This window comes from Dendrobates tinctorius, unplaced genomic scaffold (genome assembly GCF_039654945.1).
Source record: "Dendrobates tinctorius isolate UK_male_01 unplaced genomic scaffold, ASM3965494v1 ptg000158l, whole genome shotgun sequence".
Lineage (NCBI taxonomy): Eukaryota > Metazoa > Chordata > Amphibia > Anura > Dendrobatidae > Dendrobates > Dendrobates tinctorius.
Genome location: NW_027361825.1, coordinates 28,398,425 through 28,412,693, shown reverse-complemented (window position 1 = coordinate 28,412,693; position 14,269 = coordinate 28,398,425). Strand labels below are relative to the sequence as shown.

General features: G+C 42.2%; 1 protein-coding gene across 1 annotated transcript in view; it reads right to left on the bottom strand.

Annotated features, from left to right (window-relative positions):
• Positions 1-345: 345 nt before the first annotated feature.
• Positions 346-14,269, bottom strand: part of LOC141052016 (cytochrome P450 2C8-like) — a 75,821-nt gene continuing 61,897 nt past the window's right edge. Inside the window, exons 8-9 of the mRNA XM_073549189.1 lie at positions 4,022-4,163; positions 346-657 (exon numbers count right to left, since the gene is read on the bottom strand). Coding sequence (XP_073405290.1) covers positions 473-657; positions 4,022-4,163 — 327 coding nt within the window. The 3' untranslated portion in view covers positions 346-472. The remainder of the gene's footprint in view (positions 658-4,021; positions 4,164-14,269) is intronic.

Genomic DNA, 14,269 nt, shown 5'->3' with positions numbered 1-14,269 from the left:
TTTCTTTCTTTCTCTGTTCTCTCCATGTTTTTCTTTCTTTTGCTCTCTGTTCTTTCTTTCTCTTTTCTTTTTTTATTTCTCTGTTTTCTTTTTTCTTTCACTGTTCTTTCTTTCTTTCTTTTCCTCAGTCAGTACCAGTCAGTGTGTCCACAGTACCAGCCACTGTGCCCATAATGCCAACCACTGTGCCCTCAGTGCCAGTCAGTGTGATTATCAGTGCTAAATGGGTGCCGTTGGGGCATGGACATGGGTGTGACTAGCTGTGAAATGGGTGTGGTTGGGAGCGTGGCCTAAAATTTGTCGCTGGAATGACCATTAAAAACTAAATAAAAGGAATATGTATGATTTTTTTGTGCAATAAAGTCTTTGTAATGTTTTATTATTTTATATTATTCCAATATTAGAGCAGCTGTCTTATTTTGTAAGTTCTAGAACTTGTATATTTCCTTTAGGCAAGACATTAGTCTTCAGCTCAGAAACGAGGAACAACATTCATCTGGTAGGACTGAGGTCTTGAAGCATTGGTGTTGGGCTCGGGTCTTATGCTCAGATTTTTTCGGTCTACAGTGGGCTCCAAGGTGAACTTCTGCAGTATGGTGGTTAGAAAGAGGAAGAGCTCCATGCGAGCCAGGCCTTCTCCCAAACACATGCGTTTGCCTGGGAAAACAGAATGGAAATTAAGCTAAACCTAAACTTGTGTGGGTTAGAAATTTTTTTTTGCTTGCCTTTTAAGGAAATTTTGACTGAATATAAAAGCTGTAAGTCACCTGTTAGTATCACAAAAATCCAGAATGAATTGTGCTTTCAATTGGAATGCAATGCTTTTTTCCCTCTATGGGGACACTGCAGGGGAACTGGACACTTATGGTCAGGTTTAATGTACTGTATGTCAAACGAGGAGCAGTTTTCTATTCTCACTTTCCGGATTTATTCCTAATGAATATCTACTTGCCAACTGTTATCATTCTAAGGTCAACAAGCAAAGCATGTATGAGACATTCTGTATTACACTAAGGCCCTGATCTTGATTAGAAGGTCTGTTAGGGTATGATGTTTCTGATTCATTAAAGAACGCAGACCTCTTAATTAATTTATTAAATAAATAAGAAAATTAGACTTGATATATAAGACTAGACGATCGATGAGGCCATATTAAGTACCTATCCTTTTCAGAACACCAAAATAAAGGGTATCTATTAGTAGGACCTACCCTCATAAGCTACAGCCAAAAGCATTGACACCCCTGCAATTCTGTCAGATAATACTCAGTTTCTTCCTGAAAATGATTGCAAACACAAATTCTTTGGTATTATTATCTTCATTTAATTTATCTTAAATGAAAAAACACAAAAAGAATTGTCCTAAAGCCAAATTGGATGTAATTCCACACCAAACATAAAAAAGAGGGTGGACAAAAGTATTGGCACTGTTCGAAAAATCATGTGATGCTTCTCTAATTTGTGTAATTAACAGCTCCTGTAACTTACCTGTGGCACTTAACAGGTGTTGGCAATAACTAAATCACACTTGCAGCCAGTTGACATGGATTAAAGTTGACTCAACCTCTGTCCTGTGTCCTTGTGTGTACCACATTGAGCATGGAGAAAAGAAAGAAGACCAAAGAACTGTCTGAGGAATTGAGAAACAAAATTGTGAGGAAACATGAGCAATCTCAAGGCTACAAGTCCATCTCCAAAGACATGAATGCTCCTGTGTCTATCATGCGCAGTGTCATCAAGAAGTTTAAAGCCCATGGCACTGTGGCTAACCTCCCTAGATGTGGACGGAAAAGAAAAATTGACAAGAGATTTCAACGCAAGATTGAGCGGATTTTGGATAAAGAACCTCGACTAACATCCAAACAAGTTCAAGCTGCCCTGCAGTCCGAGGGTAAAACAGTGTCAACCCGTACTATCCGTCGGCGTCTGAATGAAAAGGTACTGTATGGTAGGAGACCCAGGAAGACCCCACTTCTTACCCCAAGACATAAAAATGCCAGGCTGGAGTTTGACAAAACTTACCTGAAAAAGCCTAAAACATTTTGGAAGAATGTTCTCTGGTCAGATGAGACAAAAGTAGAGCTTTTTGGGCAAAGGCATCAACATAGAGTTTACAGGAGAAAAAAAGAAGCATTCAAAGAAAAAACACGGTCCCTACAGTCAAACATGGCGGAGGTTCCCTGATGTTTTGGGGTTGCTTTGCTGCCTCTGGCACTGGACTGCTTGACCGTGTGCATGGCATATGAAGTCTGAAGACTACCAACAAATTTTGCAGCATAATGTAGGGCCCAATGTCAGAAAGCTGGGTCTCCCTCAGAGGTCATGGGTCTTCCAGCATGACAATGACCCAAAACACACTTCAAAAAGCACTAGAAAATGGTTTGAGAGAAAGCACTGGAGACTTCTAAGGTGGCCAGCAATGAGTCCAGACCTGAATCCCATAGAACACCTGTGGAGAGATCTAAAAATGGCAGTTTGGAGAAGGCACCCTTGAAATATCAGGGACCTGGAGCAGTTTGCCAAAGAAGAATGGTCTAAAATTCCAGCAGAGCATTGTAAGAAACTCAATGATGGTTACCGGAAGCGGTTGGTCGCAGTTATTTTGGCTAAAGGTTGTGCAACCAAGTATTAGGCTGAGGGTGCCAATACTTTTGTCTGGCCCATTTTTGGAGTTTTGTGTGAAATGATCAATGTTTTGCTTTTTGCTTCATACTCTTTTGTGTTTTTTTCATTTAAGACAAATTAAATGAAGATAATAATACCAAATTATTTGTGTTTGCAATCATTTTCAGGAAGAAACTGAGTATTATCTGACAGAATTGCAGGGGTATCAATACTTTTGGCCACAACTGTATCTACCTCCAGGTAATAGAAGTTTGAACATAACGATATCTTGATATTTACAATGTGATGAGGTGAGTGTTGTGAGTTCATTTTCCCCTTCGTCACTGAGGTCTGGTGAACTCCCTATTCTGGTAAAGGAAGGTAATGAGCCTGATTATCAGGCACCTGAGCCTAATGATGATGACTGGCTGAGTGGAGTCACGGACTGGATATAAGGCTGCCGACGCCCTTCTGCCCTGCTGGTGATTTCTCTGTGGACTTCTAGGAGAACAGTCTGATTCCTGCTCCTCTAAAGCTAAGTTTTCTGCTTTGCCTTTTAGCATTTGTGTTTTGTTTTTGTTTGCCCTGCTTTTCTGGATTCTGCCATTCCCTGCTGGGGTGAGCTGAATCTCCTTTTGCCTGTTGCTCTGTCTTCAGAATATTCCTGAGTACTGACATAGTCTTTTTGAAGCCTAGCGTCTTCAGGGCCTTTTTCACTGTCAGTCTGTTGGCTCATATTTTCATAGGGTTTTTCACGGATTGCAGACAGCAGCCTTCCTGTCCTTTCCTATCTAGTTAGCTTGGGCACCGTCTTTGCTCAGTCTATCTTTCTGTCTGTGTTGTGTTCTTTCTTCTTTCTTCACCGTCATTATATGTGGGGGGCTGCCTTTTGCTTTGGGGTCTGCTCTGGGGCAGTTTAGATTTCCCTTTCTGTCTTTAGGCTATTTAGTCCTCCAGCTGTGATCGAGGGGTCTAGGGCATCGTAGGAACCCCCCACGGCTACTGCTAGTTATGTTGATAGGTTCAGGGGTCTGCAATCCGATAGCTGCCAACCTCTCTGGTTTTCTGGACTTAGCTAGCATTTCTGTTTTTGCCTCCTACGGTGACTCAATCATAACAGGTGAGTATAAGAAATATTATTTTTTTTAACGACCTTGTAACAAATTCGAATCACACTAAATTTATTCTATGAAAGTCAAATCCCCTTTCCAAATTTTAGGAGTCTCACTGCATTCTATTGTGTAAGATTGATGGTCACATAGTGTATGTGCACTAATACTTCTATAAACCTATGGAAGTGAATGGAGCAGTGGTCACAAATGAGCACTAACAATCCATTCACAAAGAACTTGTATAGTAAATGATATTTGTAGTCAGCGTTACCTTTGAAACGATCTGAGGTGAACAATATCTCTTACCTGCAGAGAATGGCATAAATGCATCACTTTTCTTAAAGGAGCCCTTTTCATTGAGAAAATGTCCTGGATCAAATTCATCTGGATTCTTAAATAGTTTGGAGTCTTTCAGAACAGAGGTCAGGATCGGAAGCACCATAGTTCCCTGTAATTAAGTGTATGAAATGTAAACTATAGATCTAGAAAGTGTTAAGTCAAGTTTAGATGTCAAATGATCAGATGTTTGGAACCAAGACGTTAGACAGATCAACACATTTTCTTTATGTTTGGCTTTGGGTTTCAGAGGACTGTAGTATTTTTACAGGCATTATATTTTGAGGGGTTGTCAACTACTTGGACAATCCATTCTTAATTAATATGTTTCCAACAAGTAAAAAAATAACACCTATACTGACCTCTGGTGCCGAGTCTGTTCCAGCGGTGTCAGCACTTGCTCTCTCGGGGCTCATGTGACATTATGTCACACCATGACTGGGGTCAATCAGCGACCCCGGGAGAGCCTGTGCTGACACCGATGGAAGTGCCCCCACACCAAAGGTGAGTATAGGTGTTATTATTTTACTGGGGTAAATAATCATTGACATGGGGTTGCCTGAAGAGTGGACAACTCTTTTATGGTCCATTTGCATTGAATTCATATCAGCAAGCAAGTGTACCTAGGAATGCTTGCTTCTATATAATCGTGCAGTCTAAACAGGCTGACAACGATGTATGAGCAAAACGCCTATTCATCAGATACAATAATCTTTCAGGTTTCCCAAAAGTTCATCATTCTTAGTAGCACATTGTCCTGCACTGTCAAGAAAAATGGCAGCTTATGCACGACGAATAGTGATGAGCGAGCACTAGAATGCTTGGATGCTCGTTGCTCGGGTCGAGCAAATTGGAATGCTCAGGTGCTCGACCCGAGCAAAGAGCCCAATGTAAGTCTATGGGAAACTCGAGCATTTTTCCAGCCCCCCCTCGGCGGTTTGCAGGTGGACTAAAAATTGCAGAGATTGATGAGAACAGTGCTCAGATTACATTGGAACGGCATGGGGAAGACCCCTGGAAGCAATTCTGACTCGCAGGTCACTGCTGTGAACAATGTTGTCAGAGTATTGCGCCACTTTTGCAGACTCACAATAAAACATACAAAAAAACGAAACCAAAATGGATTTCCCTGTGAAATATGTTAAGGAACATCTTTTCCAGGGTAATGACTTGTATATAAGGCAAATTAAATAACCCAAAACAAAAATGCTCCTCCACCACTTGGGCTATATTCACACGTAGCCGTTTGTGATGCGTTTTTCAACTTTTGCATTGCTTTCAACCAAGACAAATGCATTCACTGGGAAATGCCATTTTAACATTTTACAACATTATCTGGCCATGTGGTGTATGACACATCATCAGACACATCCTGTTTCATTTACCAAGGAGGGACAAAGCCTATTTTTTGGGGGGCATCAGGCGGCCTTTACTATTCATCCATCAGCCTACTATGCTTTGTTGTTCCCATTATTAAACAGTGGGTCTCCTATACTCTTATTGCATATGCAGTGAATGGCAGGGCTGACCAAAATTTGGACACACCCCAATACCCCTTTGAAGAGACGTACAGGAGGGCCTCCTGAAATCAATGTTCTCATTATTATGAAGTTGGTACTCTCATACTGTTTGCCTATGCAGTGAATGCAAGGCCTGCCCTGCATCAAATTTAGATGCACCCCAATACCCATTTGAAGATATGTACAGGATGGCCACCTGAAAGCATTGTTCCCATTATTAGGAAATTGGTCCTTCCATACTGTTTGTCTATGCAGTGAATGCAACACCTGCTCTAAATTTGGCCGTACACCAATAACCCTTTGAATACACCTACAGGATGATCACCTGAAAGCAATGTTCCCTCTGTTAGGAAGTTGGTACTCCCATACTGTTTGCCTGTGCAGTGTATGCAACACCTGCCCCAAATTTGGATTCACCACAATAACCCTTTGAAGAGATGTACAGGAGAGCTACCTGAAAGCAATGTTGCCATTATTAGGAAGTTGGTACTCCCATACTATTTGCCTATGCAGTGAATTTAAGGTGTGCTCCAAATTTGGACTGAAGAACCTGCATTGGAGAATTGCAGTATTGAACCTGAAGAACCTGCAGTGGAGCATTGCAGTGTTTAGGCTAAAGACCTGGCAGTGGAGAATTGCAGTGTTAAAGGGAACCTGTCACCCCCCCAGGCATTTTTAAGTAAAAGAGCCACCTTGTGCAGCACTAATGCTGCATTCTGTCAATGTGGCTCTTTTATTTAGCGTCCCTTCCACCACAGAAATAAGCATTTTTAAAATTTGTCAGATGTACCTGGAGTTTGTCCGGTGGGCAGGTCTTTCCCCCTTGGACACAGACACCTCACATCCATCAGTCATGTCCTCCTTCAGTCTTTGCTCCACCTCCTCAGCATTCACTTCAAATCCTGGTGCCTGCGCTGTACTATATTTTCTTGGGCATGTGCAGTTAGCGCTGCCCATGCTCTGACATCACATCATGTCCTTTCTATCGTGCCTGCGTGGACACGTGCCCTGCAGTCTCTTCTGATTTATTCACACTGCGGGGCTGGGAATCTTGGGCATGAGCAGTAGTTCTCTGTGACTCTCCCTCAAATCCCTCCGCCTCTTTCCTTTTGTGCAGATTCATAGGAAGTAGTGATGAGCTGACGATTCCTATGACGCTGCACAGTAGGAAAGATGCGAAGGGATTTGAGGGAGAGCCGCAGAGAACTACTGCGCATGCCCAAGATTCCCAGCCCCGCAGTGTGAATAAATCAGAAGAGACTGCGGGGCAGGATCTCTGGCTGCGCGCCCACGCAGGCGCGATAGAAAGGACATGATGTGATGTCAGAGCACGGGCATCGCTAACTGCGCATGCCCAAGAAAATATAGTACAGCGCAGGTGCCAGGATTTGAAATGAACGCTGAGGAGGCGGAGCAAAGACTGAAGGAGGACATGACTGATGGATGTGAGGCGTCTGTGTTCGAGGGGGAAAGACCTGTCCACTGAACAAACTCCGGGTATATCTGACAAATTTTAAAAACGCTTAAATCTGCGGTGGAAGGGACGCTAAATAAAAGAGCCACTTTGACAGAATGCAGCATTAGTGCTGCACAAGGTGGCTCTTTTACTTAAAAATGCCTGGGGGGTGACAGGTTCCCTTTAAGGCTGAATACCCGGCAGTGGAGAATTGCAGTGTTGAGGTTGAAGAACCTGCAGTGGATATGTAAGGGGGTGAGATAGAATTACCGCCTTGCTCCCCTTCTTTTAATTGTTCTTAGTGTGCTAATGTTTGTAATGTCTATATTAATATTTGTGGTACTGCTACATAGCAATATGTATTACAGCTCACATTTTTGGTACTGCCACATTCGTATGTTTTACCATTGCTTGTATACCTTTGTAAATGATGTTGCATTCCTATACGTGTTATTGAGTATTATATTTATGTTCATTTGGTAGGGAAAGTCTATTGCACTCTTTGGACAATAGAGGGGGGCATTATAGTGTTTGCAGTTCTTTGTAACTAGGGTAACTGTAGTACTTGTGGGAACCACTAGATGGGGGCATACTAGTGTGCACTAATGGCATAGTTCATAGTAAGGTTATAGGGAGTTAATGTAGGAGGGGCTGCCTGGTGGTAAGCGGCATGTCTTAGGGAAGTTTAGTCAGACAGGGCCAGGGTGCCCGAAGTGTCCATATGGACTCTAGGCCCAGGACGGCTCAGCAGCCACCCAACATTTAATAGCTGCAACCCACATTATCCATGGCCACTGTGCATCATTGCAGTGGGCCAGTACAGAAGGAAAAAGATGTGGTGACTCATAGCCTGGGCAGTCGCCTTTAGGGCAGGAGTCAGTTGGAGTGAGGAGTTGAAGGAAGTTGGAGCTTAGACGAGAATGGTACTGATGAGCCGGATGCTTTACCAGAGGCAACCAAACCGGGTGACTGATAATTTTGAGCCTGGGGCGAAATGGGCAGAAGGAATTGTCATCATTGCGAGGTTAGGCCAGGAAGGAACTGGGGAGCAGTCTAAGACGGTCCGGTCCTGACTGTGCCACACAGAAGCAATAGCAAAGCAGGGAAAGATGAGGAGACAAATGAATTTCATGATGTGCCAACAGTGGATGCTATGTGTGAAGTATTATGTAAAGAGAATGTTCAAGTTATCCTGGACAGTGTCTCCATTACTGAGGGTCACCTAGAAGAGAGACCATCGCCTCCTGGGAAGTGCCCTGGGGGGCCTGAACCTGGAGATGCAGGTACGCTGAGAAGAGGAATACAGTTTTCTGTGAGGAAAGGTCGGGACACAGATGCTTCAGTGTCTCTTGTCACGACTACAGTCCTGACCTACACTTACAGAGATTTGCAATGTTGAGGCCAAAGAACGTGCAGTGGAGAATTGCAGTGTTGAGCCTGAAGACCCAGCAGGGGAGAATTGCAGTCTTGAACCTGAAGACCCGTGCAGTGGAGAATTGCAGTGTTGAACCTGAAGACCCGGGAGTGGAGAATTGCAGTGTTAAGCCTGAAGAACCTGCAATGGAGAATTGCAGTGTTGAAGCTTAACAACGTGCAGTGGAGAACTGCATTGTTGAGGCTGAAGAATCTACAATGGAGAAATGCAATGTTGTGGCTTTCCTGACGGTGTTTGAAAGGGTTGCCGAGAGGGAGAAACTCCTGCTAGCGCAGAGGGCAGAAGTACTGGTGCCATACTTGACGGTGGAACCCCAGAATGCATACTATGATTTAGCTTTGAAGGATGCTAAAGAGTATGGCAAGCTAAAATTAGAGATTCATGCACGCTTGGGGATAACAATGACTCTCAGGGCACAGCGGGTTCACCGTTGGGCATATCACCAGGACAAACCATTGTGCTGCCAAATGCTTTATGTGTTGCACCTGGTCCACAAGTGGCTGCAGCCAGAGTCCTCTACGTCTGCGCAGCTGGTAGAACAGGCGGTGATGGACCGGTTTGTGCACTCCCTGCCAAGGCCCGTACAGACTTTGGTTGCCCAGGTTGATCCCCGGAATGCATTGTGTGCTTTGTCACCTAAGCATATTAGCTTCAGCACAGCCTGTTGCCGCTTGGCTGAGGCAGTGCTGCAGTACTTCCAGCTTGTGACTGATGTGATCGTTTCGGAGATGGAGGCTGAAGAGGAGGAGGAGGTGGAGGATGAGGTGCAGGAGCTGTAGACTGTGGGGGCAACCCTGATTGATGTAGGGCCCATAATCCTCGGCGTCAGGAGGACGTGTTCCATCCTAAGGTCCAACTGGGTCCCGGCTTCCACTATGTTAACCCAGTGTGCCATCAGTGAGATGTAACATCCCTGCCCACAAGTACTTGTCCATGTGTCTGTGGTTAGGTGGACTTTCCCAGTAACTGCATTGTTGAGGGCATGGCTATTGTTGTGTTACACATATTTGTGTAATGCAGGGACGGTACACCAGTAGAAATAGTGGCGTCTGGAAACCGAGTACTGAGGGATGGCCGCCTCCATCAGGTTGCAGAAAGCATCCATCTTAGTAGTGTGGCCTGTGGGGCGTTGGCTGCATATTTGCGCTTGCGTTCCAAGGAATGGGGTATGGACAACTGGACAATGCGCTATCACAAGGACATGGAATTGCTTGATGATGGTGCTAGTCGAGTGTGTGCAATGACAGGTGCAGGGCAGGAAGTATCTTTCCATGCACCATGGACAGGGGATTGGCTTGCACACACAACAGTGGAAGAAGCAATGGTGTCGCTCGCAGACACTGTTCATAGACCCTGGGGTTTGGCCCACAAAGTCGGGTGCTTTGCTACCATGTGCCTAATCATGCTGGTGGTGGCCAGGCTGGTAGCTTTGCTTCCCTGCTGATGCTGGCATGGCAGGTGGTGCAAATGACCTCTGTGGGGCTATTGGCAGAGTCTTTAAAAAGCAACCAGACTCGGAAAGACCTAATAGTTGGACTGGCAACTTCCATCGTGTTGGTGTTACAGGGAACGGTTGCCCGCTTTCTGTTTGCGGCCTCCACACTGCTTCTTCCTGATTGTTCAGGTGCTACGCCTCCATCCCCCTATGTGTTGCTGTCCTCGCTGTGCATGTCCTCATGCCAGCTTGGGTCAGTTACTATATCATCCACCACCTCGTCCTTCTGCACCCTTGTCCTCCTCCTGACTTTCTGGCAATTGAAGAGAAAAAAGAAACAACAGCAATGTACAATGAATCAATAATATACAACAAAATATAATTTAATGAGTGACCGATGTGTTTCTTTCAAAAGTGGATGGCAGACCATCCGGTATACATAAGGAGAAAAACTAACTCATGATTTAGAAAAGAAAACCAGGATTAATGGACATTTGTATATGAAAAAACACTAAAATAAAAACAAAAATGTGTATAATAAAATAAGCCTTTATTGTACATTTTGGCTAGACAACAACAACAGCAATAGAAAGATATATATAAAAACATATAAATAATGTATAAATTGGCAAAAAAGACAGCACAATTTATTAATTATCAAGTATCCATACTTATAATAATTTCACCACTGTACAGACAAGAATTGTTCAAATAAGGCATATATAATAGTCCCCATGTAGAGCAGCAGAAAAACATAAAATAATGAGTGCAATAAATGGTGAAGTGATAAAAAACATATACGGTAAATAAAATAATGGAATAATCAAATACAGATCACTACACCAATAAAAATGTGAAAATCACTAATAAAAAATGTGTGTGCGTGCATGTGTAAACCACTATTAGTGAATGATACAAAAATTACTGTGAAAAAAAAAAAAAAATATATATATATATATATACTGAAAAACTAAAGTGAAAACACTCAAAATAGTGAGGAATGAATGCAAAAAATAAAAACAAAAAATAATAAATGCTGAACTCACATGGAAAATACTGAAAAAATATATTAGTTATTAATTACACAAGTGCATCACTATTTAAGGAACATTTTTTATATAATGTATTTTAATATATAGCTATGTAAATTCCATACAGCGCTATTGTATTTTTTCAGTATTTTCCATGTGAGTTCAGCATTTATTATTTTTTGTTTTTATTTTTTGCATTCATTCCTCACTATTTTGAGTGTTTTCACTTTAGTTTTTCAGTATATATATATGTATATACGTATATATATATTTCACAGTAATTTTTGTATCATTCACTAATATTGGTTTACACATACACGCACACACATTTTTTATTAGTGATTTTCACATTTTTATTGGTGTAGTGATCTGTATTTGATTATTCCATTATTTTATTTATATATTTTTTATCACTTCACCATTTATTGCACTCATTATTTTACGTTTTTCTGCTGCTCTACATGGGGACTATTATATATGCCTTATTTGAACAATTCTTGTCTGTACAGTGGTGAAATTATTATAAGTATGGATACTTGATAATTAATAAATTGTGTGGTCTTTTTTGCCAATTTATACATTATTTATATGTTTTTATATATATCTTTCTATTGCTGCTGTTGTTGTCTGGCCAAAATTTACAATAAAGGCTTATTTTATTATACACATTTTTGTTTTTATTTTAGTGTTTTTTTTATATACAAATGTCCATTAATCCTGGTTTTCTTTTTTACATCATGAGTTAGTTTTTCTCCTTTCTGGCAATTGAGTCTCATCATTGTCCACCTCTTGTAATACTTTCCCACCGTTGCCTTTGTGTGACCGTGGCTGCTCAAATATTTGGGCATCACTACATGTGATCTCCTCTTGCCCACTTCAAGTGGACTGGGCGAGAGGCCAAAATCTATAAATGGAAAAGTGAACAGCTCTTCGGAGAGTCCAAGTGTGGGATCAGTTGTCTCTGCGCACTCAGCATGGTGGGAGGAAGATGGATCAGGGTGAGGAATATGCGGTCCTGACTCATGGCTACTCAAACTTGACCATGTAGAAGACAGGGTGGTGTTGGCGGCAAACTGACTGGAAGTATTATCCGCTATCCAACCAATAACCTTTTGACACTGCTCTGGGTTCAATTGTGGTGTAATGCTGCGGTCCCCAAGTAATTGGGACAGGAAGGTCAGGCGAGAAGATGTGGGCGCTTGTTGTGGCACAATTTCAGCCTCGGCCTCTGCATGCACCATCACCATCACGTCCACTTCCCCGTCTCTTGCCATGCAGCTTGCCCATTTTAAATGGAGTACAATATTTTCCACATTCACTATAAATGGCTGAATTTGGAGCGAGTGTATATGTGATCCGTTTGAGGGAAAACCCCAATTTAAAATATTTGACTTGTAAGTAACTATTTTTTTCTCAGCAAACTGGTGTCAATAACTTCCCTAAGATACCACAACAAAATTTTACTTGTTGCCTGAAATGGCACAATTTCGACTGCACTGATATGCAATCTGTGTGGTGGACAAAACCCAGTGTAAAATATCTGCCCTGTAGGTAGCTATTTTTTTTCAGTAATAACTTGCCTGAGACAGTGCAACAAAATTTAAATTGAGGCTTGAAATGGTGCAATTTTGACCGCACGGATATGCGATCCATGTGGCGGACAAGACCCCAGTTTACTTAAAATAGCTGTTTTTTTTTACGAATGTAATATGGAAAGGATCTGGCTGCCTTCTGCAGTGCCAACAAGCAAATGGAGCATAAAAATGGTGTTCTTTGGATTGCTTTTTAAAGCTAATAATTAGGATTATATAACAAAAATGATTCCTGGCCCCTGATATCTGCGGCTATGTCTACAAATATTTGTGATAGGCAGCAGCAGCAGACAGAACTGGAATGGACCCTATTGCTGAATGCACTGCAGTCTCCACATACACTGCCTACCTGCCTAGCACTGATATCTATGCAGCTATTAGTCCTCAGAAGGACTGTCAGTTGAGATGGATATGTGTATTAGGCTGGAGTCACACTAGCGAGAAAAACGGACGAGTGCTATGCCATAACAAATCGCATTGCACTCGTCCCAATGTTAATCTATGTGTCAGCTCCCATCATCCGATTTTTTCTTGCCTGTTTTAATCGGGCAGAGAAAATCGCAGCATGCTGCGATTGTCACCGATTCTCAGCCAAGACTCGCCAATGCAAGTCTATGAGTGCAAGAAAAAAATCGGATTACACACGACCACAAGTGCGACTTGTGAGAAATACGCACTGGTGTCCTTTAACAAAAGCCGGCAATTCATTTTGCAATACAGTAAAATCACACTGATATGTTTAATGAAGAATAGATAGAATAGCTATATACACATAGAATACATATATTATATATATATATACGTATCATTGAGACACACATATATATATTTATAGTTCATAGAGTTCTACATAGCATAATAGCAACTAAATCAATTGCCGGCTTCTGTAAAGTCATTACAAAACCTGACATGAAATGACACATGGTATACATACAGTAAACCATTTCATTTCATTTAGTTTTTTATACGTGGGCTGCGCAGAGTTCCTGGCTGACCTAAGGTGAACTGACAGCATGGGAAAAAGTTCAGAAACTTTCCCACGCTATCGCGTTCACTTCATGTCAGCCAGGGACTCCGCGCAGCCTCACTGATGTCAGCGGTAGTCAGTGAGGCTGCGCAGAGTCCCTGGCTGACGTGAGCTGAACTCTGGAGCATGCGAAAAAGTTTGGAAACTTTCCCACACCTATTAGTTCATCTCCAGTCAGCCAGGGAGTCTGGGCAGAGATGATTTCATTCATTCAGCAGTGGTTTACAGTGGTGCCGGTCGCATTAGCACTGGTCCCCATTGTAAACTAGTTAACCCCTTGTGATGGATTGCAGCGGGGGACCTGACTGAACAGCGGAGAGTTATGTATATTGTTGTTTTTTTATTTTTTGTTTTTTTTACAGGACAACAAGGGATTCTTTTGGATTAGCAGAATAATAAATTGTGTCAAAAACTTTGTGTGATTATTTGATTAAAATAATTTTTAATTAATGTGTGTGTGTCTTTTTTAACCCTTTACTATTCTAGGGTTAATAATGGATAGGTGTCTTATTGACACCTCTCCATTATTAACCCAGCTTAATGCCACCTTTCAATAGCAAGGTGACATTAACCCATTATTATTAACCCATGAGCCACTGCTAAAGGCCATGGAAATAGAGAGGCTAAGTGCCAGAAAAGGTGCATCTTTTCTGTGGTGGCTGGGGGCAGACTTTTTTAACCTGGGGGGGCAAAACAATGGTCCCTCTCTAGGCTATTAAAAT